The sequence below is a fragment of the Ophidiomyces ophidiicola genome (assembly GCF_022830035.1).
Source record: "Ophidiomyces ophidiicola strain CBS 122913 chromosome Unknown scaffold_2, whole genome shotgun sequence".
Lineage (NCBI taxonomy): Eukaryota > Fungi > Ascomycota > Eurotiomycetes > Onygenales > Onygenaceae > Ophidiomyces > Ophidiomyces ophidiicola.
In genome coordinates, this window is record NW_026054642.1 from 426039 (window position 1) to 451926 (window position 25888).

At 46.8% G+C, this 25888-nt stretch overlaps 10 protein-coding genes across 10 annotated transcripts; 3 read left to right on the forward strand and 7 right to left on the reverse strand.

Annotated features, from left to right (window-relative positions):
• Window positions 1–129: 129 nt before the first annotated feature.
• HAT2 (Histone acetyltransferase type B subunit 2) lies at window positions 130–1725 on the reverse strand (the record flags this gene model as incomplete). The annotated part of the gene is made up of 6 exons (XM_049249851.1): window positions 130–304; window positions 377–862; window positions 915–1379; window positions 1436–1541; window positions 1603–1656; window positions 1707–1725. 6 exons carry the CDS (start codon window positions 1723–1725, stop codon window positions 130–132), a joined length of 1305 nt encoding a protein of 434 aa, XP_049111011.1.
• Window positions 1726–2306: 581 nt separating this feature from the next.
• exo2 (exonuclease II Exo2) lies at window positions 2307–6644 on the forward strand (the record flags this gene model as incomplete). The annotated part of the gene is made up of 1 exon (XM_049249852.1): window positions 2307–6644. One exon carries the CDS (start codon window positions 2307–2309, stop codon window positions 6642–6644), a length of 4338 nt encoding a protein of 1445 aa, XP_049111012.1.
• A 339-nt stretch (window positions 6645–6983) lies between these two features.
• LOZ57_000755 (uncharacterized protein) lies at window positions 6984–8207 on the reverse strand (the record flags this gene model as incomplete). Its single annotated transcript, XM_049249853.1, has 4 exons — window positions 6984–7006; window positions 7064–7639; window positions 7732–8070; window positions 8147–8207. 4 exons carry the CDS (start codon window positions 8205–8207, stop codon window positions 6984–6986), a joined length of 999 nt encoding a protein of 332 aa, XP_049111013.1.
• A 373-nt stretch (window positions 8208–8580) lies between these two features.
• On the reverse strand, window positions 8581–10057 carry spn4 (Septin spn4; the record flags this gene model as incomplete). Its single annotated transcript, XM_049249854.1, has 7 exons — window positions 8581–8650; window positions 8713–9221; window positions 9273–9583; window positions 9633–9795; window positions 9845–9887; window positions 9937–9950; window positions 10013–10057. 7 exons carry the CDS (start codon window positions 10055–10057, stop codon window positions 8581–8583), a joined length of 1155 nt encoding a protein of 384 aa, XP_049111014.1.
• A 442-nt stretch (window positions 10058–10499) lies between these two features.
• PWP2 (U3 snoRNP protein) lies at window positions 10500–13415 on the forward strand (the record flags this gene model as incomplete). The annotated part of the gene is made up of 5 exons (XM_049249855.1): window positions 10500–10517; window positions 10581–10693; window positions 10763–11258; window positions 11309–11550; window positions 11603–13415. 5 exons carry the CDS (start codon window positions 10500–10502, stop codon window positions 13413–13415), a joined length of 2682 nt encoding a protein of 893 aa, XP_049111015.1.
• Window positions 13416–14304: 889 nt separating this feature from the next.
• Window positions 14305–14823, forward strand: LOZ57_000758 (uncharacterized protein; the record flags this gene model as incomplete). The annotated part of the gene is made up of 2 exons (XM_049249856.1): window positions 14305–14441; window positions 14505–14823. The coding sequence occupies 2 exons, from the start codon at window positions 14305–14307 to the stop codon at window positions 14821–14823; spliced, it is 456 nt and encodes a 151-aa protein (XP_049111016.1).
• A 370-nt stretch (window positions 14824–15193) lies between these two features.
• Window positions 15194–17122, reverse strand: PRP45 (mRNA splicing protein; the record flags this gene model as incomplete). Its single annotated transcript, XM_049249857.1, has 3 exons — window positions 15194–15400; window positions 15465–16898; window positions 16976–17122. The coding sequence occupies 3 exons, from the start codon at window positions 17120–17122 to the stop codon at window positions 15194–15196; spliced, it is 1788 nt and encodes a 595-aa protein (XP_049111017.1).
• A 718-nt stretch (window positions 17123–17840) lies between these two features.
• On the reverse strand, window positions 17841–18449 carry LOZ57_000760 (uncharacterized protein; the record flags this gene model as incomplete). The annotated part of the gene is made up of 2 exons (XM_049249858.1): window positions 17841–18197; window positions 18252–18449. 2 exons carry the CDS (start codon window positions 18447–18449, stop codon window positions 17841–17843), a joined length of 555 nt encoding a protein of 184 aa, XP_049111018.1.
• A 1281-nt stretch (window positions 18450–19730) lies between these two features.
• LOZ57_000761 (uncharacterized protein) lies at window positions 19731–22229 on the reverse strand (the record flags this gene model as incomplete). Its single annotated transcript, XM_049249859.1, has 4 exons — window positions 19731–19874; window positions 19929–21236; window positions 21288–21635; window positions 21759–22229. The coding sequence occupies 4 exons, from the start codon at window positions 22227–22229 to the stop codon at window positions 19731–19733; spliced, it is 2271 nt and encodes a 756-aa protein (XP_049111019.1).
• Window positions 22230–23658: 1429 nt separating this feature from the next.
• LOZ57_000762 (uncharacterized protein) lies at window positions 23659–24501 on the reverse strand (the record flags this gene model as incomplete). The annotated part of the gene is made up of 1 exon (XM_049249860.1): window positions 23659–24501. The coding sequence occupies one exon, from the start codon at window positions 24499–24501 to the stop codon at window positions 23659–23661; it is 843 nt and encodes a 280-aa protein (XP_049111020.1).
• Window positions 24502–25888: the final 1387 nt, after the last annotated feature.

Sequence of the window (25888 nt, forward strand, 5' to 3'; positions counted from 1 at the left end):
TGGTAATAGAACAATTACGGTGGAACAAACAGCCCCTTAATGCAACAACGCTCAATGCATTCATTGCTCTCGTCTTTTAATAGTACAGGATCAGTGTTCCAGCAGGAGTCCGCAATCCCTAAGGCTAAATCATGTTTCAAGCTCCTCAGTCGGTACATCTTCCAAGTCCTTCCCAACAATCGCGTCTGCGACTTTCCAGACCTGAAGTAGATTATCCTCAGCCGCAGAGCAGAGTACCCATGGGTCGTTTAGATTCCAGCTGAAATCAGAGATTCGGTTTGTGTGACCGCCATGGATAAATAGCCTACGATTGATAAAGTTAGCAAAAATGTTTGAAATACGAATTTTGCAGTAGCAAGACAAGAAAAGTGCATACAATTCGGGAGGCCCGTCCACCGAATCTTCCTGCGTCTGCTCTTCGCCCGCTCGGCTAAGATCCCAAAACATGATTCTCCTATCATAGCTCGCGCTCGCGAGAACAGCTTCTTCAAATGGATGCCATGCCAAAGAGGTAACTGAATCTTGATGGCATTCCAGAGCATGTAGTTTGCACTTCAAGTTTCGTAGATCCCATATTCCAATGGTTTTATCAGCTGACCCAGTGGCAAGGACAGTTTCAGCTGCAGGGTTGAAGGCAATCGCGTTAATTGCATCCTTATGCTGGTCTTTGGCAGATGCTGCAGACCGGTTTGTATCAGATTCGCGAACATCCAGAATCTGTAAAGTAATATCATCGGAGACAGTTCCAATGAGAGATGAGTGCAGGGGATGATACTGAACATCATTCACAATGGAGGAATGATGAGAATAGGTTCGGGCTGGTTTTATCGCTCTGTTTCCTTTGGTATATTTGTTCAGGTCCCTGGTACCCAGTTAGTATGATGTCAGGAGTTCAGGTAAGGCATGAGACACACCATAGTCGCACAGTCTTATCTTCACTTCCAGTCGCTAGATGTCCTGTACTGTGCGGGTTCCAACTCAAACCAAACCCCTCCTTAGTGTGGCCAAGTAATTCTAATTCGGGGCTTACAATGCCTGTGGGCAAACTTGGATGCCTCGAGCGGTCCCAAATCATGACTCTTCCATCAGTGCACATAGTAGCGATCAGATTTGGATTTTGTGGTTGGTATCTGGCTTTATTTACCTCACCCTTATGGTCAATTTTCTGAACAATGTGAAATTTTACTTCCATGGGGTTCTTTTGTAACCCGGAGACTCCATAGCCTCCAATTTCCCCTCTTTCATCATCGTAGTCCTCCGCATCGGGGGCTGTAGGATTTGGTAGCTGGACATGGGCAATCTGCAAATAATTTTGGGTATCATTGGAGGTATGGGTGCCGATCAGAAGTCGATGTGTCGAATACGGCTTGTCAGGAAGCCTAGGATTGTGGTAAGCATGTTTGGATCTTAAGCTAGAATTGCATAAGCAACATACTCTTGTTTATCTGGTAGCCACTGGGTAGTGAGGGTAGGCCATTCCAGTGCTGTACTTAATATCATGTCATAAAGGAAGGGCGCGTTCTTCTTCCATGTTTTGTACTCTAGGGAGAAGTAAATCATTAAATCCAATCACTTGACCGCTAGAACAAAAGAAATGCATACCCTCGTTGATAATCTTCTCCTCAGCAATCTCCTCCTCTTGCTCCTCAGTTATGCCTAAAGAGTCTTGTTAATTGACGATGTGAGGTCACTCAGGTTGCACTTACTCGCTTCATAGTCCTCCATTTTGGCCTTATACTAGTCGCGTAGAAAGTGAGAACGTAGTAAACTATAGGTAATGAATATGGAAGCCCTTGTTTAACTGGGAATTCTAATAGTTTGCGAGGTGCGGGACAAAAACTAACTGTCTGTGAACGCGACTTTGTCGCGCTGAGTGCAGCTACAACTAATTTAGTTCACGAACTACTTAACTACTTAAGTATGGAGTCTTGCCCAGTTACTAAGCTTAGTTAACTAGTTAGGTACATAACTAGTTAACTTAGGTAACTACCTAACTATGTAATTGATTAGTACTCCGTAGCTAGCTAACTAACTTAGATATCACGTGAATTTGGTTTCAGCCTCTACTCGAACTTGAAGCTACTCGGGTCGCCAGCAAGTAATCAAGAGCTAGTTGCATTCCACCTTCACTGTTTTTTTGTCTATATTATATCCTTCTTGTACAGTGTTTTGTTTTGTGCCAGTTCTTAGGAATGGTTTATATGATATTTACCGCCAATAAAAACTAATTCCGTTCATAGCACGCTTCATCATCTGTTGTACCTATTCCTAAACTGCGTTATAGGGTCAAAAGCCGCGTCACAGCTATGGGTGTCCCTAAGTTTTTCAGGTGGCTCTCAGAACGCTATCCGACGATATCGCAGCTCATCGCAGAGAATCGAATTCCAGAGTTCGATTGTCTCTACCTCGACATGAATGGCATTATCCACAACTGCACACATAAGGACTCGGATTCTCCCACTTTCCGTATGACAGAAGATAAAATGTTCATTGCTATATTTAACTATATCGAACACCTTTTCGGAAAAATAAAGCCAAAGAAGCTCTTTTTTATGGCCATTGACGGTGTGGCCCCTCGAGCCAAGATGAACCAACAGCGAGCACGGCGCTTTCGCACAGCTTTAGATGCAGAAGTGGCAAAAGAAAAGGCAATCAGGGAGGGAGTTGAGATGCCGAAAGAAGACGCATTCGATAGCAATTGCATCACGCCTGGGACGGAGTTCATGGCCAAGCTCACAAAGCAGCTAAAATACTTCGTCAACAAGAAGGTATCAGAAGATGCAGAGTGGCAAGGTGTGGAAATAATACTATCAGGTCACGAGGTACCCGGTGAAGGAGAACATAAAATTATGGAGTATATCAGGCAAGCGAAAGCCCAGCCGGATTATAACCCAAACGTTCGCCATTGCCTCTATGGCTTGGATGCGGATTTAATCATGCTTGGGTTGCTTAGCCACGATCCTCATTTTTGTTTACTCCGAGAGGAGGTCACATTTGGGAGACAAACTCAGAAGAAAGTACAGGAGTTAGAACATCAAAATTTCTTCCTTCTGCACCTCTGCATTGTTAGAGAGTATTTAGAAATGGAGTTTCAGGAATTACAACAACAAGGTGTTTTGAAATTCGATTTTGATATGGAGCGCATTATCGACGATTTTATTTTGATGGCTTTCTTTGTCGGAAACGATTTCTTACCAAACCTTCCAAACCTGCATATAAATGAAGGCGCATTGGCGTGGATGTTCAAGATATACAAAGAAGTTTTACCGAAATTGGATGGGTATGTCAATGAGCGTGGCTCCATCAATTTAAAACGGCTGGGTATTCTTTTGGAGTCCCTTGGGGATGTTGAGTTTCGTTTTTTTGAGGCCGAGTATTCAGATGCCCGATGGATAAAATCCAAAATTACCAACGGAGAGGATTATATGGACGTGTCTAGCGCTCCCCGAAAACTGACCATCTCACCTGCACAAAAGAAGATACTTACCAAAGTTAAAAAATATGTTTCCCTTCATCCCGCTGACAGTAAAGGGGATTCCGCCCCTCTTGATATGCCAATCTCTCTGCCTGCAAGAGATCGAAAATTTGTGGAACAGCTTGCGGACGAGCTTCACATTCCTTGGACAACGGTGGTAAACGAGCAAGGCGATCGATTTTTGAGACTCCAGCTTCCAGAAAAGCAGAGCTCCATAGATGAATCAGACGGCAATAGTGTATCAGAAAATGATGAAGAAGCACAGATTGCTGTGCTAAGGGTGTTTAAAAAGTACGAAAATGCAGAAATTAAGGAGACAACTGCTGAGGATGCACAAAAGGTTGCTGAACAGAAATACGAACAGAAGTTCCAGGAGTGGAAAAACAAATACTACCAGGAAAAGTTTGGCTGGGACACTGGAAACAACGAAGAAATGAGAAAACTGACGGAAAATTATGTTCAGGGACTACAATGGGTATTGTATTACTACTATAGGGGCGTGGCTTCGTGGCCGTGGTTTTATCGATATCACTATTCCCCCATGATATCCGACGTGAAACGTGGACTGAATGCTGATATGGATTTTCAGTTGGGCCAGCCTTTTTTCCCGTTCCAGCAGTTGATGGGAGTTTTGCCGGACCGCAGCAAGAAAATAGTGCCCGAAGCATTCCACGTCCTGATGACTTCTCCAGAGTCGCCTATTATTGATTTCTATCCTCGCGATTTTGAATTAGACATGAACGGCAAAAAAATGGCATGGGAAGCGGTCGTTAAAATCCCTTTCATTGAAGAGAAGCGCCTCATTGCAGCAATGTCTACGAGGCAGCATTTATTAACCCCCGAAGAAAATGCAAGGAATAGTTTCGGCGCCACCCTGAAATTCACCTATTCTCCGTCCATTGAATTTTCGTATCCTAGTTCCTTCGTGGGTGTGTTTCCTGATATCGCTAAATGCCACTGCATAGAAAATGTCTATGAATTGCCAACAATGGAGGGATTAGAACCATATGTCGGGCTTATGGACGGCGTGAAGCTAGGGAATGAAGCGTTGGCTGGGTTCCCCAGCTTGAAAACAGTACCGCACGCGGGGCAATTAGGTTTCCATGGCGTTACTGTATTTCAACAGGAAAGCCGCAATGAAAGCATGGTCGTTACTTTGACTGCACCAGAAGCTTGCTCAACAAGTGAGACCGCCAGGTCGAAGATAGGGAAAAGAGTACACGTTGGATACCCATTCCTCCACGAGGCTTTGGTGATGCGCGTTTCAGATGAACTGTTTGACTATATTCAATCAGATGACAAGAAACAAATTGTCTCTATTCCACACACCCCCATGCAAATCGAGCAATGGAGAAGAAAGGCGGACAAGATCGAATCATACTACAGCAAGAAGTTGGGTACGATAATTGGTGAAGTGGAATCGATCGTACATGTTCATGTGTTAAAGGGCCTTGTTAAAACGGAGCACGGGGCTACTGTGAAAGAATTTGTGGAAATTCCGGGCATTGAAACTGATTATGCGTCACAACTGATCGTGGATGAAGTCGTGAGCGAAGATGCCCGATTTATTGAGCAGGACGCTGTTCCCGTTGAAGAAGAATTTCCTGAAGGGACCAGAGCGTTTTTCTTGGGCGAATATAACTACGGCGCCGCAGTACATATTACTGGCCATGAGGCCGGAAAATTGGAAGGCCTTGTTTCTATTACAAAAGGCTCGAAGGAGCCCGAGTTTGGCCGTACGCAGGTTGCCATCGCCGAAAAGTCTTCTCCATACACACCGGCCTTTGCTGTTGCTCGGAATTTACAATTAAATCCACTGACAGTAGCAAAAATTACCTCCTCATTTTCCGTGATGTCCGAAGGAAAGCGAATCAATCTAGGCCTGAATCTCAAGTTTGAAGCCAAAAAACTTAAAGTCTTGGGTTATTCTCGTCGCAGCCAGAACGGCTGGGAGTTTAGTGAGAAAGCAGTTGCCCTTCTGCATGAATACATGCTCAAGTTTCCAGATTTCATTGCTGGAATCCAACGCCATCCTCGAGGAGACACCTTTCAGCCCACCGATTTCTACCCGCCGGAGACTGCCAACACAAAGATCAAGGAAATTCAAGACTGGTTAAAATCCGTAGAAGCGAAAAATTTCGAACGGGTTCCATTAGATGCCGAACAATTAGATTCGGACGTTGTTGGCGCCATTGAAAAGGCTGCCGACGAGGGGTTCCAAGCGAGGCGAGCGATTATCCCCCAAAAAATGAAAGGGGTTCCGCGAAACGCTTTGTTAAAACCTTCTGATGCCGAACATCGCTTGGGAAATCAACGCTTTTCTCTTGGTGACAGGGTGATCTATGCCCAGGATTCAGGAAAAGTGCCGATTGCCACCAAAGGCACTGTAGTCGGCTTGACGCGCACATCCAGGATATTACTTCTCGATGTTATTTTTGACGTTTCCTTTATGAGTGGCACTACACTGGGTGGCCGCTGCTCACCATTTCGAGGGCAAACTGTCGCCGCATCGTCGGCATTGAACTTGACGGATAAGCAACTGGTGGCTGGAACTCGTGCTGCCAACCAGCAGGCCAAAGCTCAACAGCAACAACAGCGATCCGGTACCCAAGTTTACGGTGCTCCTCTGGGACCAGGGAGGCAGCTTAGAGATGCTCCGGCCCCGCCGCCCCTTAGGGGGTCCTTCCGGTCTGCCGTCGTCGGGGACGCGAATTCCAGGGGTGGCGGCGTCGCTCGCGGCCGTGGCAGCTCGCAAACGCTACCGTTCCGCGCCCATCCTAATGGCGATGCTTCACGAAATCATCCCTCAGCTACTTCCCAGGGACAAAATTGGCGTGACAACCACCATTCGCCTAGCAATGGTGGAACAAATCGAAATTCCGCCGGCACGTCGTCTACACTTGCTGGTCGCGGTGGCCGAGGCAGGGGGAGCGGCACTGCTAATATTCCTTCTTCTCGGGGCGGATACGTGCCAGTAGAGAGAGTTGACCCCGAGGCCGGCGTTCTTCGGCAAAACCCAAACTTCAGGCCACGGCCATATAATGCGGTCCCGCCACCTTCGAATTTAAACGAGCGTGGTGCCCATCGTGGTCGAGGTCGTGGCTTTTCGCGAGGGAGAGGTCGAGGGGGGGTCTACCGCGGAAGAGGGGCAGCCACTGCAGAAACGTAAAACACGATAAGCATGAATTATGGACGTCGACTTCAGCGGCTATTTGTGCTGTACGTTTTTATAGTGTTGTATTAGTTACTTTAGGGAGGGCTTACTACTGCACCCCTTCAAGGCCGTCTACTGCTTAGGTTGGCTTTCAATATATAGCATCAACCATACAAGCTTGCTGTAACGATCAAGATATCCAACCATATCCATTCTGCCTTGCAATTTATCAGAACATACTATTCATGCAACATCTTTGCATAGCTGAGCATTCAGTAAACCTAAAAATGTGATAACCAATCGGGTTTTATCATGGTACTATTACTTTACAGTGTCTCCAGAAAACCGGTGATGCTAACCAAATATCAATACACTTCCTAGAAATCATTATTAGCATGAAGACATAACTCATTGCAAAATAGAATCATTCTTACCATTAGAGCAACCGGCAGCCCAGTTTTTACCCTTTTCATTCCAGGCCACACAGCTCACCACCTTTTTCTCATTCCCAGCAGGAATAGTCCCTATCGAATTACCACTTAGCACATCCCAAGCAAAAATATACGCCTTAGTATCCTGGTCACCCGGCTCACTACCACTAATAACTGCACTGTCTCCTCTAGCAAATGTGGACCGTATACGTAGCTCCTTATTCTTATATGTGGGCTTCTTATCTGAATCCATATTTCCTTCCCCAAAGCTTTTCAAAACTGATCCGTCCGCGATATCCATCATTCGTATTCGCCCGTCTAGGCATGAAGCCAATACTGCATTTCCATCCGCAGAGCATCGGATACTTGTAATAGGATAGCCCATAACATCGACCTTAACAACACCCATACGCAGGTCATAAGTCCTTATCCTTCCATCGTAACTTCCACTCATGATCGTATACGTTGGCATGTGGGTATGTAGTGAGGACACGTTATCGCCGGCTTCCGTCAGGGTCTGCATGGGCTTCGAGGTTAATGAGCGCGTATCCCAGATCTTCACGGTGGTATCGGCGCTTCCTAGGCCATAATTCATTCGTCAGACAACAGCCAAATAGTCTGAATTTTGGTTCTTCCGTCAGAAACAAAGATATGTAACACCCCGCACATACCAGAAATAACGACTGAGTCTGCCTCTCCGCCGAAATCAACGGCTTCTACCTTTGCATCATGACCGACCCATCTCCTTACTGTCGATCCCGACTCAACATCCCATAAAAATACCTGTTTATCACCGCCAACGCTGGCAAATCGGGCATTGTCGCCCGTGACCGCGAGATCAAGTACAGAGTACCCATGGGCCTCATATTTCTGGATTGGTCTAGTCGTCACAGAACCGGATGCGGAGGAAGATTGCGGTATTGCACGGGAGAGATGAACATCGCGATCGGAAGAGCCAGTTAAGATATACGTGCCCGGGGAGCTGGAGAAGCTCACGGCATTCACAGGGCCTAATACCAAAATGTTAGCCTGTCATGTGGCCGATGAGGCGTAGGGTGGTCGTGTGTTGCAATGGATATAGCCTACCATTATGAGTTTTAATAGTATGAATGTTACTAGATGGAAAATTTTGCGTGGTTGTCGACATTTAATGAGCCTGGAGTCCTTGTTGCTCGCAATGACGGGTGGTGTTTGGCTACATATAGATCTAGCGATCCGGTACAAGCTAAAACATATCTTAATAGCCTAGATCAACTCCTGAAAATTGAAGGAAAAATTATGTCTAACTAATGTTGGTATAAAAGGAGCAGATAGCATTATTATGAATGAATCTGAAGAGAGCCGCTAACTATTAGGATATAACAGTCAAACGTGGAACTAATTGGCCATTTTCCGGTATTATCGTGAAAGAAGCGGGGCGGCCATTGGTCGGCGAAGCTATACCGGGAAGAAAAAGTGGTAAAACACGAAAAACTACCATCTGAAATAGAATATCAATGGAAAAAAACGAAGTATACAAGTTAACGACGGCCATGGCTGCGAACAGCAGAGCCCTGCATCTGCTCGAGTTCCTGCTCCAGCTGTTTGATACTGTACAATTGTTCGCATTAGCCGTCAAATCAAGAACAAACAAAGGGAATGAAGTTACATACGCCGCATGAGTGCTTTCCAAATCTTTGTTCAGACGATCTCTCTCTGCAATGAGTTTTTGTTCCCATTGACGGAACCTCTGTTCTTCGATCTTGACTTGCTCTGTGAATCTTTTTCTGAGAGCATCTTCCTCTTCCTTGAACTTGGGATTGTCCAGTTTTCTTGGCCGTGCTTCCCCAAATTTCCTCGTCTCCATTTGCTGCGCACGGTAGGCCTCATAGTGTTGCTCTTCAGTGGTGTGGATCAGATCCAGCATATGTGTTCGAATAAGGATCGAGCGGAGTTTTTTGAAATCGCAATGTTCTTCATTCTCCACCTCCGCAACGCCCCAAGCGTACTGGCGGCCCTTTACAATGTGGCCGTCCGCCGCCTTTACATCTTTTTCAGATCCAATCACGGCGAAAGGCATCGCTGCCATTAAACTACGTGCATGTTGGGCTGCCTGCTCGTCATCTTCTTCGACAGGTGGTTGGTAAATCTTGATGCCTTGAGCTTCAATCACAGCGCGAATCTGCCTCAACATCAGCAGGCGGTTAGCTTTCTAATAGGAGCATATTCATACCCGTTGCTTGAAACGCGCAAGATCTGAGGGAGTCAAGGTATCGGCCTTAGCAACGACTGGGATCAAGTTGACACGAGAACTCAAGCGTTTCATAACTTCAATATCAAGAGGCTTGAGGGTGTGTCCGGTGGGGCGGATGAAATAAAGGCACGCATGAACACGAAGATCGATCTTATCGGTACGGCGTGGCTGCTGCTCCTGCAACATGTAGGATTCGTGTTGGTCATCCAGAAATTCAATAATTGGCATCCACGAGTCGCGATTGTTAACGTAGTCTCCGAAACCGGGCGTATCAATGACAGTTAATCGAACTATATGCAGTCAATGGTGTGTCAGAGAGTCAAGAAATGACTGTCTTACCTTTGAAGAACTTTTCTTCCAGCTCGGCCTTAGTAATTTCGATTTCGACGGTTTTGTCAATTTGTTTTTGATGTCGTCGTTTATGATCGGCATAGTTCTTGATTGTGGTCGAGAAAAGCGTATTGATGAATGTTGTCTTTCCTAATCCTGACTCTCCAGCGACCTGTAATTTTGTTACTCAACAGCTCGGTATTGCCGCCAATGGATCGTACCATAATAGTAAACGCCGCCCCTCGCTTTGCGACGATCTTGTGTCTGTGTTGAATTAGCTTCTGAAGTGAGGTTCACGCTCGTCAGGGCATACCGCTGGTTTGGAAGCTTTTGACAAAGCTTTGTTAGCATATTGCAACCGTAAGAACAAATACTCAAATTAGACTCACGTTGGCGATCCCAATGGGGGATGCAGTCTCAGAAGTGGGAGCCATCGCGAAGCAGGAACTGGCTTTCCGACTCAAATTTCCAAGAAGCAGTCAACTGCGCGACGGAACAGAAAAAGAAATCAATTAAAAGGGTAGGCCAAAAAAATAGAGGAGAGAATCCCAAGTTTTAGTTCGTGGTATCTGAAGAAAGAAACGTAGTCAACAGCGAGTCAAAGAAGGAAAGAATTGCGAGCCGGCGGTCTTTTCGCTTCCCCTGTGCTGATGATGTTCCTGAACGAGCGAGGCCCCTGAAACGCCAAATTTGGCCAAGGCGTCAATATCGTCCGCCGTAGCGCCGATTCGGACTAGCGCTTTATACGGTCTATTATTTATCCTGTTTCCGAAAAAAAAATGACTAAGCAGTGGTTTTTGATCTATTCTGAGCTGTGAAAAGAGAGGGAAAAGGTGACGGCGAGGAGAACGTGGGCGCCGATGTTTGCTGGGGACGATGAAGACGGATTTCAAGGTAGAGTGGCTGCTGATTCTCCTTCGCCCTACTTCAAAGACTAATTGGAGCCTTGCTTTCTAGTTTTCCAACCTTCTAGGCACCGTCTATCGCAAAGGCAATTTACTCTTCACTCCCGACGGAACGTGTCTGCTCTCTCCCGTTGGGAATAGGGTGTCTGTCTTCGATTTAGTACAGTATGCGATTGGAGCTCTCTTTATATTAATAACCCTTTTAGACTACTAATTATCCGTTATCCTATAAAGTAACAAATCTTATACTCTCCCTTTCGCCCATCGCCGCAATATCGCGCGCATTGATTTATCGCCCAACGGAAAACTTCTTCTCTCAGTAGACGAGCAGGGCAAAGCAATTCTAACAAACTTCCTGCGCCGAATAACAATCCACCATTTCTCTTTCAAATCACCGATTTCCGCACTCTCCTTTTCCCCATCAGGACGCCATTTCGCAGTTGGAGTCGGCAGAAGGGTTCAAATCTGGTGTACCCCTTCCACCCCTGGAACAGGAGCTGGTGGCGAGTTAGAATTTGCTCCATTTGTTTTGTATAGGGACCTTGCCGGCCATTTTGACGTGATTCAGAGTATACGCTGGTCGGGTGATTCGAGATTTTTTTTAACTGGCTCAAAAGACTTAACGGCAAGAATCTGGAGTTTGGATCCGGAAGATGGGTTTGAACCCACAACCTTGGCTGGCCATCGTGAAGGCGTTGTAGACGCCTGGTTTACAGATGATCAGGAATCGGTAGTGCCTCGAATACCGTTCCGGGTTAACTAGAGACTGACAATTCATAGATTTACACTATTAGTAGGGATGGTGCCCTTTTCCAGTGGCAATTCGGTGAAAACCCCGAGTCCACCGCCGAGGATACCAATACTCGCTGGAGGATTACAAAGAAAGACTACTTTATGCAACAAAATGCTAAACTGACTTGCTCCGTCTTCCACCCAAAATCCAATCTTCTAGTTGTTGGCTTTTCTAATGGTATTTTTGCACTTTACGAGCTTCCTGAGTTCAATCAGCTTCACCTCCTAAGGTAGGCATTACAACATCGTTGACTTTGGTGGCTAGCTTCTGACTATGAATAGCATCTCACAAAGCAATATTGACTTTGTCACTGTGAATGATTCCGGTGAATGGCTAGCCTTTGGCTCATCAAAACTCGGCCAACTTTTAGTATGGGAGTGGCAATCAGAGTCTTATATCTTAAAGCAGCAAGGTCATCTGGACTCAATGAACAGTCTAGTATATTCGCCCGATGGCCAGAAAATTATCACAGCGGCAGATGATGGGAAAATAAAAGTATGGGATATTGGCTCAGCGTTTTGCATTGTTACATTTACGGAGCACACAGCGGCCGTCACTGCCTGTGAGTTTACGAAACGAGGAAACGTCCTTTTCACGGCATCTTTGGACGGTTCTATTAGAGCCTGGGATCTTATACGATATCGAAACTTTAAAACCTTTACGGCCCCTTCACGACAACAGTTTTCATCCCTCGCGGTAGACCCAAGCGGGGAAGTTGTCTGCGCTGGGTCTTTGGATTCGTTTGATATTCATGTGTGGTCTGTGCAGACGGGCCAGCTCTTAGATCGGTTAGCAGGCCACGAAGGCCCAATATCGTCTCTAGCATTTGCCGCAGATGGTAGCCACCTTGTAAGTGGGAGCTGGGACCGTACAGTTCGGCTGTGGAATATATTTGCACGAAGCCAGACCAGCGAGCCCCTGCAATTACAGTCAGATCTCTTATGCGTCGCCTTCCGCCCCGATGGACAACAAGTTGCTGCTTCTACGCTTGATGGACAATTGACCTTTTGGTCTGTCAAGGATGCTGTTCAAACCGCCGGCATAGATGGTCGCCGAGAAATCTCTGGAGGACGCAAAATCACCGATCGCCGTACGGCAGCCAACGCCGCTGGCTCAAAATCTTTCACAACGATCACATACAGTGCCGACGGGTCGTGCCTTTTAGCTGCTGGGAATAGCAAATATATCTGTCTCTACGATGTCGGAACGGGTTCGCTGGTTAAAAAGTTTACAGTATCCGTCAATACATCCATTGACGGCACTCTGGAATTCCTCAATAGCAAGTTAATGACGGAAGCGGGTCCCCGGGATCTCATTGATGAAACTGGTGAAGCGTCTGATCTGGAGGATCGGATAGATCGAACTCTTCCAGGTTCCAAACGTGGAGATGCGGGTGCACGCAGCACACGCCCCGAAATCCGCGTCACGTCTGCCGCGTTCTCGCCAACAAGCAGGGGCTTCTGCGCCTCATCAACCGAAGGTCTTCTTGTCTATAGCCTCGACACTGACTTGGTATTTGACCCTTTCGATCTTGATATCTCTATCACTCCAGACAGCATCCTTGCCACCCTTGAAGTGGCTAAATCTACCGAGCCATCAGCTGCGAATGCCATTGCTTCAGATTCTTCGTTCCTCAAGGCGCTAATAATGGCCTTCCGCCTCAATGAATCCCCGCTCATCCGTGCCGTATATGAGTGTATTCCTGCCCGCGACATCTCACATATCGTCCGCTCACTTCCCACTGTCTACCTCACCCGGCTGCTACGCTTTGTTGCAACTGCCGCCGACACCTCCCCTCATTTAGAATTTAACTTGCTTTGGATCCGGGCCTTATTGAGTATACACGGGCGATACATAAAAGACCACTCCGGCTCCTTTGCTCCAGAGCTACGAGCCGTGCAAAGAGCAATCGATGGCATCAGGGACAGCCTGAAAAGATTGGTGGATAAAAATATGTATGCCTTGGACTATTTACTAGAGACGTCCGCTCTTTGCTGCTCGTTAGAAAAGGCACGAGGCGGCAATAACGGTAAAAACGACACAGATACTACTATGGAGGATGACGGAGCAGGCTGGAAGGGGATAGCGGAGTAAGGAGGATTTGTGTGCGCAATTACGCGGCCTCCGACCTATGTGTGTATAGATAGCATGTGCGCTGGCCAACTTGGGGAGAGGAATATGTCTCTCAGCGAGCGTAGAGAGTATACCCTGTGGTAAATCATTCATTGTAACCGCATTTCCAAGGATGAGTCCAATGCATTGTCTTCGCAGTCTGGGAAGCACTTCCGCCTCAGTCAGCTGTGTATGCTCCGCACTCGGAGCAATCAGCCTGATTTTTTCAATATGTGAGTTGGCCAACTGTTTGTTGTTACCCGTGTCATTACAATTGTTATTCCATGCATATGGGGCGGAATACGTCCGTGCGAAATGCTAAGCGGCAGGGAGGTAGAGAACAAAAGTTCTAGCGCTGTTGATAGATTCTTTGAAAAAATACCTGTATCTCATTCCTTGTGAGATAGTCTACGCACCTTCGGTAACCGGTGCAGTATGTTACAATCACCTTTTCTTACCACGCATATTCGAACAATCCTAACAGCTTGAATCAATTGGCATGGTTACCGTTACTTGTACAAAGAAACACAGAAATGCAGGGGGGAATCATCTTGATGTGCTGCTGAGTTATACCCATATAAACCCCTTTCGATGTCCTCTTTCTTCCTGGCTGGTGTTTCTTACACTTCAAGACAAAATTTTCCCAACACAATGGCAAGACTAGTCTACATTTCTGCCCTTCTTACCTTGACGGTAGCCTCAATTGCGGGAGCACTTCCCTCGAACCGCAATTCTGGCAATTCTCGAGTTGTTAATGGATCCCCAGCAGCCCTCGGCGACTAATGCTGGAAAATTCACATTTCTTTAGGCCGGCGACCATGGTGGAGTTGTATCCAAAATTTCAAAAATAATCATCCACCCTCAATTTACAATGGAAGGAGTTAAAAACGACATTGCCATTCTTCACCTAGAAAATCCTATTCCAGAAGGCCCAAATATTAGGTATGCGGCGCTCCCCAAAAAATACTCGGATCCTGCTCCAAACTCACAGGTATTCTCTGCTGGCTGGTATGTGCCTTTCCTTGTGTCTACATTCTGAAATGAAAATCAATAAAACTCATTCTGGGTCAGGGGTCTTACAACGCACAATGGCAATGTCTCTAGCCATTTACTCTATATGAAAGTTCCTGTTATAGATCGCAAAATATGTCAAGGGATGCATGCCCTACTTCCAGACTGGGGAATTGAAATCTCAGAGACTATTGTCTGTGCAGGTGCCGACTTAAGGTCCTCATGCGATGCAGATAGTGGTGGGCCACTCTATAACGAAACTAAAGAGACGGTGATAGGGGTTGTATCGGCGAGTTATGAGTGTGGACAAAAGGGGCATCCTACTATATTTACACGAGTCAGTAAGTATATTCACTGGATTGAACAAAATACTGCATAAGGATGCAAGTGGATCTGCAGGCTTTCTAGTACATACGATCCTTGGCTAAAGAATCATTGTAACTCTGCTAATTCAACTTGCAGCTATCTTGTATGTCATTGGATATATGTATTTGCGGTGTAGATGTCCGAAGTAGCGCTCGACGCCAGAATTCAACCCACCCAAAGTCCCAATTTGATGTCTTTTGGCTTTGTCTTCATTTTAGCTTATCATTATAATATCAAAGATATAAATGTACTAGTAAATTTAGCATGACTGTCTGTGTGAATATATTTCCGCGGATAATTTCAATTTCTAGTGAAGAGGTAGCCAGCCTAGAGCGCCATAGGATATATTAGACAGTATGCAAGGACCCAAAATACTCAGTGCGTTATCTCCTCTTTCGTTCATCATCGTTAATGTCATCTTCACTTGCCCTGGCTCGCTTCGACCCTCGCGTTTCAGAACCTTCTGCTTCTTGGATACCATAGCGCTTCTGGCTTGGCCCGGACGAACCGCCAGTTACCTCAGCAATCATTCCCTCGATGCCAAAAGGGTCGGCTGTATCTTTTTCAAACTCGACAGGGCCATCTCGAGCCTGGTTAGAAATGCAGTAGTTAGCAAAGTTCTGCTACAGCTTGCAAGCTGTTCAAGTGGCCTACCTCCGCCTCTGCAGCACCCTTAAACCCTTCCTTAGCCCGTCCAAGAACTTCGAAGCGATTATTTCGACCGATTTTGTCCATCTCCGCTCCACCAGCTTCCTCATCGTACTCCTCTTCGGCCTGTGCTCTAGGTCGATAGATACTATTGATGACGTTCTGTGCAGCAAAAAGGGGTTTGTCGAAAGGGTTATCTTCATTGAACCCGGAATCAAACCCGCTTGTTTGATTGAATAACCGAGAGTCGTACATCGTTTCTGAGCCTTGAGTAGGTTTTGCCAAGCCTAATGCAATCTTTTCGGAAATATCACGGTTTTGCTCTCTCGCCATCATCTGTATCCGGCGCTCTGTACCCATTCTGGATTGACGAAGCTTCCGCTCTTCCTCCTGTCTCCGTTCACGACGCATGCGTTCACGCTCACGAGCAGCATCTTCGCCTTCGCTCGGTGATTCCGAACGTGATGAATAGGGAGAGGGGCTGCGGCTGCCATTAGTAGACCGCGCACGAGACTGTCGTCGGCCGCTGATTGCTGCGGATTTTGCCTCGCGTGCCTTCTGAGCCAATTCTCGAAGGTGTTCTTCTTTTTTGGCTTTTTCCTTCTCTGCTAGTTTTTGCTGCATCTGTGCTCTCTGCTTCACCTCCTCTCTAGCATGGCGGTCAGCAGTAAACAAAGCTTCAGCAAACTGTGCAAATTTATCATTGATTGCAACATCTTGAAGTCCACGCCCATCTGCTGCCAAACGCTTGTCTAATGGTACGGTGTACCCCTTTGGGTTTTTCCAGTTAGAAACAGGGGGTGGAATTCTCCACGCTTCCTGGTCTTCAGCTGTAAGTTTTCTGGGCGGAGAATGCATGACCGGAGGTGGCGGCGATGGTGGACCACGAGGGATCTTCTTGTGTTTGAACCTCGGGGGCTCCATCGGATCGATTTGCTTTTCCACAATTTTCATGATCCTGTCATTCTTCCGAGTGGTGTCCCCCATCTGGTTTGCCGGTGTATATCGTACATATGTAGGCTCATTCCGTTGACCACCCTTGATATTTTTTGGTTTTTGAGCAGCAACCGCGCCAGATACCAATTTATCCAATGCAGCCTTGGTTTTTTCCATCTGTGATTGGACCTCCTCCTGTGAGGGACGGTCTAACGATATTTCGCCCATATCAACCCGCTGGCGAAGAGGAATTAAATCTTTAAACGAGGCATGCACAATGCGGCCTTCCCCATGGCCTTGTCGGGCAATAGCATCGTATTTAACCTTTCCTTCAGCGTCAACTTGGAGAGCCAGGGCATTCGATTTATCGGTCGCGCCTTTACGACCCATATCTAGAGGATATTGTGCAACGGGAATTTCGGGAAATGCACCACCGTCACCGAAATCTTCAGGTGCTCGAGGTCGCCATCCTGCACGCTTCCCATACCCGGGCGGGCCGGTTTGCTAAGCACGACCCGTCAAATCAGTACAAGAATCGGAATTGATCATGGAAATATCCAGCAAAGGAAGCTAGACCTTACCTTTAATATCAGCTGCGACTCGTCCACAGCGCCAGCGCCAACGACTCGAGGCCCACGCTGTTGAGTATGGGGAGGTGGCTTCTCATATTCGCCAGTGTATTTGGGTTTGGGCAACGACTTGAAAAGTCCCTCGGCAATGGATGTCATGTTAACGTAGTAGCCAAAGGCAAGTAAGTAAACAGGTGAGGTTGAGTGGCTGCCGGTACTAATTTACTCATCACCAGTTCTCTGATGAAGCTGCTCTTTGTGGCGAAGTTGATAATTGGAAGCGGTGTTGGCGGCTTCAGTCAGCCGTACGATATCACCAGCCACATGGCCACAGTACGGAGTAACTACGGAATACGGAGTAGTTACTCCGTACTCCGCCCTCTTGAGTTAACTTAAGTACGGAGTAGTTACCTATAATCACATAAGATGAATACCTAAATCAACCTCGCCGGAAACGGGAATCGGATAGTCAGGCATTTGCCACTATTTCTGCTATGGATTGGAGCGGTATTTCTCTTTACACTAGTTACCTAGCAAACAAAAGGAGTGGATATCGTGAAACAATGCCTTAATCCACCAATTCCTGCCTTACAAACCGAGTGCCGCTGTGATACCATAATGGCCCCACTGGAATAACTATGCAAAGGCCTTCTTCGCTGGATCTCCATTGAATATTTATTCACCGCTACTTGCTTGAGTCGAAATTTGATTCATACCATGTAACCAGCTGTCAATCCAGTGTAATATGCTCCCTGTTGCCTTTATGCATGTTGCAACCACTTAAAAATGACAGATCTATGTTTATTGGTCAGCTCCTGTATAAAGCGCCATATTGTTTGTGTAGCACCAGGTAACTTACCGGAGGTTATCGAGCTACTTAAGCAGGTGCAGGCTGGCGGATGAAATATGGGTAGCCAGAGGAGGAATAAACCCACCGCCCTGGTTGCAAATTTTCCATAATATCGGTCGTGGTGCGGAGGGTGTAGCTACTATCCAGCTCGCGACACCACCATTGCTGGCCGTCAGCGGGCTTGTACGGGACGAGCGTCTGAGGTCGGGTAGCCCCGGTGGCGTTTGCAATGGCAATGTTCTGCGTGTTGATTTCGGTTCTGGTTGCTCCTTGCCATGCTACAGCCGCAACGGGTGGTTGAGCCACTGCTGACATACGGGCGGGAGGGTGGTAAGTTTGAACTTGGGGCATGACGTATTGAACTTGAGCTGGTTGCTGTCCGGCCTGCATTCAAAACAGTCAGCACAGAGCTAGGAGACGCGTGAACTGCTTCTTTACAGTGGGGATTGAAATGCCAACTTGAATTGCTGCTGGGGCTGCTGGAGCGGGAACGACCGGATTAATGTGAGTTGGGGGAGGTGGTGGAGGCTCGGGGGTAGCAGGGTCATATCGATAGAGAATTGGTTCTTTGGGCGCGCCGTGCGAGCCGCCCGGACGACTGGGGTCAACAAGGCCATAATGATAATACTGAGGCATGGTTGTTGGAAGCAGCAGCAGCAGCAGCAGCAGCAGCAGTATGGACGGCCAAGGGCTTGCTAGTTGGGTGTGCGAAAAGATGTTTAATTTTTTGAAAATGTGAACCACAAGTGAGGATACTGTGAATGAAGGACACAAAAGGAGCAGAGAGGGAAGAGACAAAATAAACTGAAGTTTGAGTCACACTGAACGCGAAATCTGCCGGTACAACCCACACAATTTAGGGCACGGGGCAGCAGCAGGTGGTAGGAAGAAGATCTCAGTTGCCTTACCGCCACAGGATGCAGGGAATCTCCAGGCTCAACTAGATACCACTGCCGCTTGGGCTCTTCTTTCTTCTCCTTTTTCTTCTTCGTCGGAGTCTCCTCGATCTCCAGGGAGCGATATGGAATACAACCGAAGCACATCCTGAGGACACTGTTTCTGGGGGCGTGGTTGTCTCTCTTCAGATACAAAATGACCCTATGTTGAGTAGAAATTGCCTTGCGGGATTCCTTTGCTGCTGCGACGCGTCCGGTGCAACCAGTGAGAATGCACGATGAAGTGGCGGCGCACTGCCAGCAATAATGCAAGTGAGCAAACAGAATGGCAGTGTATGCGTGGGAGATGCCGCCTGGATGTGTGTTTTGGGTCAATATAAGAGACGCCTAGGTTAATTACTACTCAACCCCGACTCAAGGCTGGAAACCACCCGACCAACGTCATTCTCTCATCAGTTCTGTCACAGGGCGGTATATTAAATTTTTCAGCCTGGGGCTGCTCCCGTAGTCACAGTCATGATATGGCAAAATGGTCCATGCTGTAGCACCTCCACTCTGGGCATGATTGAAGGATGTGTAAATAATAAAGTCAACTTCTATTGCCCTTGTAATGGCTGGTATTAAATCGTACAACCATAGATATAAATATCGGGAAAATATCCTAGAGACCAAAAAACGACAGCTGCACTAGGCTCTTGCAGTGCTACTAGAGAAGGCTGAGCCTGGTCGAGCGACCCAGGCTGACACACCTACACTGAATACAACAGCGCATAGGTCATGCTTGCCTTGTTTTTTGGAAGCGGATGATGAAGCTAATAGTGAGGCGAAATAATGCATGTATGTCCATACATGCATACATGCAAACAAGTGGAGTAGAGTTAGGAATGCATAGAGGCAGTGCTTGGTTGCACACCCATACTATGCAGGCATCAAATACAGGACCATCAGGCAATACTCTACACTTTATCAGTGTAAATTAGACTACGGCAAACAACAATGGGAAGTTGTTCCACTCACAGATTTACAATTGATGCAAACGCATTGGAAGCAACACCGCCTCACTTTGATTGAACTCAGCATAGTGTTCATAGCCCCCAAATGAATATCTGATTTTGAGTGTCTTTGGTTTGCCTGGGCTCGGGTCCCAGAACCCTAGTATTCGCGACTAAGGAGAATAAGTATACTTTTGGGGTTTTCTGGGGAGAAATCGACAACGCACCTTGTTGACCTGAGCTAAAATTGCTAGCTGTCCCTGATCCACGAGGGCTGCCACAGGGATTGTCACAATAGCTTCTTTACGATGTTGTTCATTCGTGTGGTTTTCACTCTGCTGGGGGGGGAAATAACCGTAGCGTGCCTCAATAATAACAAGCCCGTCTCTCTCCATCTCTCTTTCTTGTCTTCGCTTGACCTGCTCGCGCATCAGTTCAGTAGCTTCGAGTGCATCAGCTTTTTGTTTCCCAATCAAGCTCTCGACTCGCTTTTCAGCTCTAGCAAGCACTCTCTTCTGTCTCCGTCGTTCTCGCGGTCGTAAGAACCCAAATTCAACAATAGAATAGCCTATCCATGGAAGCATGGTGGCGAGGACCGCAATATCGTTATCAAGGAAGTCGACAGGACACAACATGATGGGAATCTTGATTGATTGGCCAAGCCGTTGCCATGTCACGGAGCACACCAGGCCCTTTCCACCCTGCAAACCGACGCCTAACCCCATGCGGGTAAAAGTGCCCACCTGGCGCGAGCCCGATACCATCCAACCTACAGACAGATCTAAACCAACACTGGTTACAACTTCCAATCGTACACCCCGGCTTCCATTCAATATTCCCTGGGGATGATATCCCTCATAGTTCCATTCAGACCGAGGGGCATTCTCAGGCTGCCCACCAAAGATCGTTCTCGAGTAGTTGAGTGATACCTGAGCAGAAAATGGAGAAGAATGAAGCAAAATTCCCCATGTTTCAAGGGGCTCCGCTACATTTCCTTCTATCGTATCGTCCAATAAAAAATCGGAGTTTTCAGCATCAGCATAGCTTTCCGAAGCTTGGTTCGATACACGTTTAACAGGTAAAGCGACATATCCTATTTCGAACTTGCTTGGATGATTTGGAACGGCGAACGGCCCATAATTCGAGGTCAGAGACGCAAAAAATTCTGAAACCAAGGAAGGCCAAAACAATTGTCCAGTCGACCAGTTGCAATAAGCGAGTCCACGGAAGCCTATTGTTTTCGAGATCGATGTATTTATTGTGGGACCCGTGCGAAGGCTGAGATCAGATAAAGTACCATTAACTGTTATGTCGAACGGCTTTGTTCCTCGTATAAGCTGCAGACCTTTTGAAATTGTGGCATGTAATGTAGGAGATGGTAAGAGAGCGCTTCCAATTTCAATGGCAAAATCTCCACTAAAGGGAGATAATATAGATGACGCCCCTGAAGTATCACGCGGAGGAATGTGGACCCTATGGCGCAAGGTGGCTCCCAGGGAAAAATTTTTGGCCAAAAGGGCTCGGGGTCCGGCAACCTACCAAACTATTAGGCTCTATGTGGCTGCAAAATGAGGAAGAGAACTTACTTGTTTTATCTCTTTTTCCTTGGTAACTGGATCTATGAATTCAACTTCATGTTCAGTGAAGACTAGTTTACCACCAACATTGGCATGGATTTCTAGCAAGGCATCATTAGGCGAGGGTATGGCGTATTCTCCTTCAAGAACATCATCATCATCATCATTGTTTTCTTTTTCTTCACGGTGAAGTCTACTGAAGCAACCACGGATCCATTTTAAAGGGGTAAAGGGCGTTTTGAAACTAAGTCCCACGCCCAAAGACGAGAATTCAGCAAGTGATTCTTCCGGGTCAGTTGGAACCCCAAGCATTTGTAGAACCAAATTTCGTGCATCAACCTTGACGGAAACACTCGACTATCATCCCGTCAGCAATTGATATGTATTGTTTGAGAACAAGCGCAAAGAGCTTCATGGGGTTGCTCAGGCTCATTCCATCACCATTTATATGTATGTACTAGCAAGGCAAAGGTCACACACCCTTGATTGCACCAGCCTATCAAGCAGTTCTAGTTCCCTACGCTTCATCATCGTTAAAAACCACTCCCGAAACTGCTCAGCATTCATTGCCTGGACGCCAATTTGTCGGTTTTTTGGTTCCCGCTCCCTCCCCAGGAGACCGCCGGGTCCCCATTCTAGTTTCAAGCCCTCTTCGCCTACCATGTCGTACACCACACGCTTCTGCGGATCTATAAGAGTTTCATATGCCTGGCTGATTCTATCAAAGTGCTTCGTCGCAGCGTCACGTTTGTCGGCGGGTTGCTTGTCCGGATGGAAACTAAGCGAAAGCGTTCGATAGGCAGAGCGTATTTGGGAATCTGTCGGAGGAGGTTCGCGAGGTAGCGCGAGGAGATGATAGTAGTCCGCATCATCCAGAAAAAAAAGGTTTTCAGATTCTTCATCTGGGAGGCGTGGCCCATCTCCCCGGCCTGGGAGGTCGCTGGCTGACATGTTGTGGAATATCAACGGACTGCACCGCGCGCGCCGTCAGTTGAAAGCCGCGGGCTCCGTTAAGGCTTGAAGATCAAAGCCTCTGCATAATTGCCGGATCGCTGGTCCAAGAGAACAGTTTTCAATCTCGTAGGCTGCCGGGCGCAGATAGCTGTCTTCGACCATCTTGGCAAACTCAATCAATCACCCAATCCATAGCGGAATCGCGGATTTTTGCACTACCATCGGGTTACCAATTTTCCGAGCTGTTACGTAGTTAACCCTTACCGTCACATCAGCTACAGTAACTACTACATATTTTGACTACGAATCTACTATATAGTAATGTCGACCTTTATATGGTAATAACAACATTTTTAAATCTAATAAGGAAATGATCAGCCGATGAAAAATTTTCCTTCATCTTTTTCAAATCGCTAAAGTCACTCTCACTAACTCTCTTCTACAGTAGAAACACATTTTTCGACTATTCTACTACAGAGAAGACTACGCGATTCTCTACAATTCCTACTAGCTAGGCTAGCAGGCGATTTCTACTATTGCTACCTGGCCTATAGAGCTACGGAAAGTCTGTAAGCAATTTGATTGTGTAGTAGAAGATGATACCATTCTTCCTCCCTCTGGCTTCATTATGTCAAATAGGATGATATCCACGTCAAGAAGTGGTGCTAGCGGACAGACATGCTTGTTATAGCAAACCTTTTTGTATCTTCCCCCCTCTTCCCAGCACAGATGCCAAAATCCTAATGCATTGGCCTATTAAAAATCGCATATTGTATTAGCAATCCCTTTTCTGCAGTCCATTCTGAACATGTGGAAGACATGGTCTCCATAAACACAGCTGAAATTGATGTGCCTGATTTCATTGGGCTTTTCAGCCAATAATGCTGACAAGGACTGCGTGGAGGCACCTATTCAGCCGAGATATATCTCACTGCCAAAATTTTGGGCAGCTCATCAATTCCCCAGATTTGTTATCGTGACCTAGACTTGGCTAATTTGGGGAAAGGATTTGGGACGACAGATACAAACGGTAATTAAATCCTGCAAACTAGCCAATCTTAGGTACAAAATACTTCCGTGCTGCTGGCAATGCTCTAGCACTCAGTATTACGCTATTGAGCTTGATTCCAGAGAGACAGTGAACAAAAAAGCGTATCAGAGTTTCAGCGTGGCACATCTGTACACACTAAAGTATCTGTCGTACAGAGTCCTAAGGGTATGAAGTGTTATTTTTTGGAGCCACCTTGAAAGTATCCTACCAACCAAAACCTGCCTGGATGCAGTGTAAAAGGTAAGAATTAACATTTCATACCTTAGGACCATGTATATATTTTTTGAAGATACAGCCTAACTCACAAATTAGGTGAATTGAGAAAAATATGCTCCCAGCTCTCCGTCCCTCCTGACTTTCGCCTTTCTGTCCAATTTAGTCCATGAATCGGTAAGTTAACGGGATGACGGTTGAACGAGGTGTCTTGCCATCATTTTCGAAAATCGGAACAGTTACTTCACAGGGAACTTCGACGCGTCTTTCGCAGAATCTATCTACTAGCCTGCTTGCCTCCCGGCAATGCCCCCATTTAGGAACTGAAAGAGGGAATTCGTCGTTGCGCGAGCACACATCTCTATCACCTGCGCACTTCATCCTGGGCTTACGATGGCATTTCCCTTTGATTTTTGCAAAGAAGGCCCTGGTCTCAATCGTGCACATGGTTCTTGGCGGGCAGGGTGCGGAAATTGTGTTCAATTTGGTGGATGTGTGTTGCGTGGTTGTGCTCTGCTGGTATTGGAATGAGAGGCTTACACCCCCTTCGCCTTTTGAAGGGGCGTAGGCTGCGGAGATGGTAGCACCTATAGACCAACCCTCTGTACGTGCCACTGATATCGCGTCTGACTTTGAAGCTGACACAGTGGTCGTAGCATCAGCTCTTGGGTTGAATGTTCTCGCATCGACGTTAGTGGTATAGCTGACTGTCACAGTCTCCATCGTCAAAAGAGTATCTCGGTCGTAAAGGCGCATTGTAGGGCATCTAAGTGCAAATGCCTGGCAGTCCGCTGTGCGTTCATTGGAATCGCCGTACGGTGGTTTATCCTTATTAATGGTGAAGTGCTTTTGCAAGAATGCAACTTCCTTCTCGGCTGCTTGCAACTCAGCGTTCATGATGGGATCCTTGCTGACTGGCGGCGAGGGGGCAGAGGCTTGGGGCGATGGAAGGGCATGGGCAAACACAGAGAGAGCTGCCACAAGGAAAACAAATTTGGAGACCATTTTGGCTGCAGAGGAGAATTGAAGGAAGCTTGTCAAGTCAATCAAACACCAAGTGTTGCTGAGCTGTTGGGACAACAGAACATTGCGAGGGCGAGTGCTTCCTCTTTAAAGAAGCCCCTTTCACAGCTACCAAAGGCATGTTATCAATATCAACCCCCAAGAAGTTTCTGGCTGGTATGGGCAATGGACATGTCACCTCATGCACAAGAATCCTTCATCCTTCATCAAGATGTAGTATGACAGTTGAGGCAAGGCGCAGCACTGGCAACTCAATCATGTCTCAAAGAGCGGCAGAGAGAACTGAAATGAGGAGCAAGAGCTGAAGGATTCTCATCGGACTGTTCAGTAGTTTATGTCGTTGCTTCAGCCAAGCAGCTAATAATAACCAAGACTGATGAGCTGATAGTTAACTGCGAGCAGTTAATGAAGATACCAAATGACGCCGAACTTGTCCCGTCTCCTCACTCTTGGTTCCTCACATCAAAGGTCAGGAAACTCCTCAAGTTTCAAGACCAAAGATGGAATAAAAGGCCGCAAAATTGCAGGTAACAGCATCCCTGGGTGGAACATTATGGCTGTCACTTCATGACTGATCCAACCTGTGACTTCAAGTATCTCAAGATTCAATGCAATTCTCAGCACATAAGATTTGCTCTTTGAGTCCATTCAAGCCTGGAGACCTTCAATCCACATTTGCCTTGACGGTGCCCTTCCGTATTTACTGGCAAGCTAGATCCTTTGGTGTCGGTTTAGGCCATCCTTCCTCTAGACAAAACAATGACAAGTGGAACGTACATCGGACTTCCAACTAATTCGGCCTTCAGAGCTCTTACTTTGGCTTTGGCGTACTAGTTACGCTGACACGACTAACCTGACCACGCATGTAGGGGCATGAATCAAAGAGATCTAAGGGAAACTAAGATTTGAACATCAAATTGATGAGATATTTATAGATTGTTTTGATTATCTTTGATTTTTGGTGAGAGTACAACTATAACTGTACCGAATGGCAAAGAGAAAGGAAATGGGCCGACAGGCTGTCATCTATGGATAGGAGCCAGAATTCCTGTTAAACCTTCACGCGAAGAATCTAATTTCTAAAATCGTCCTACTAACTTGCAATCGAACAGGCCTTAGGCCACGCTTATCTCCAAGGTTGAAGCACAAGGGCTTGGGAAGTAACGAAGTTTGTTTTTTGGTATACAAGTTGCGCAATAAGAGCGGGAACGAATTCTGGGGTCCCCAGGTGCCCAGGCGGGTGGTGCCCAGGCGGGTAGTCCCCAGGCGTCTTAACTGGTAATTACTGATTCCAAATACAGATGTTACCAGTGTGCAATTGGTATGATGTGAAGTGGCTCCCATAGCGGAATCGCGGATCTCTGCACTA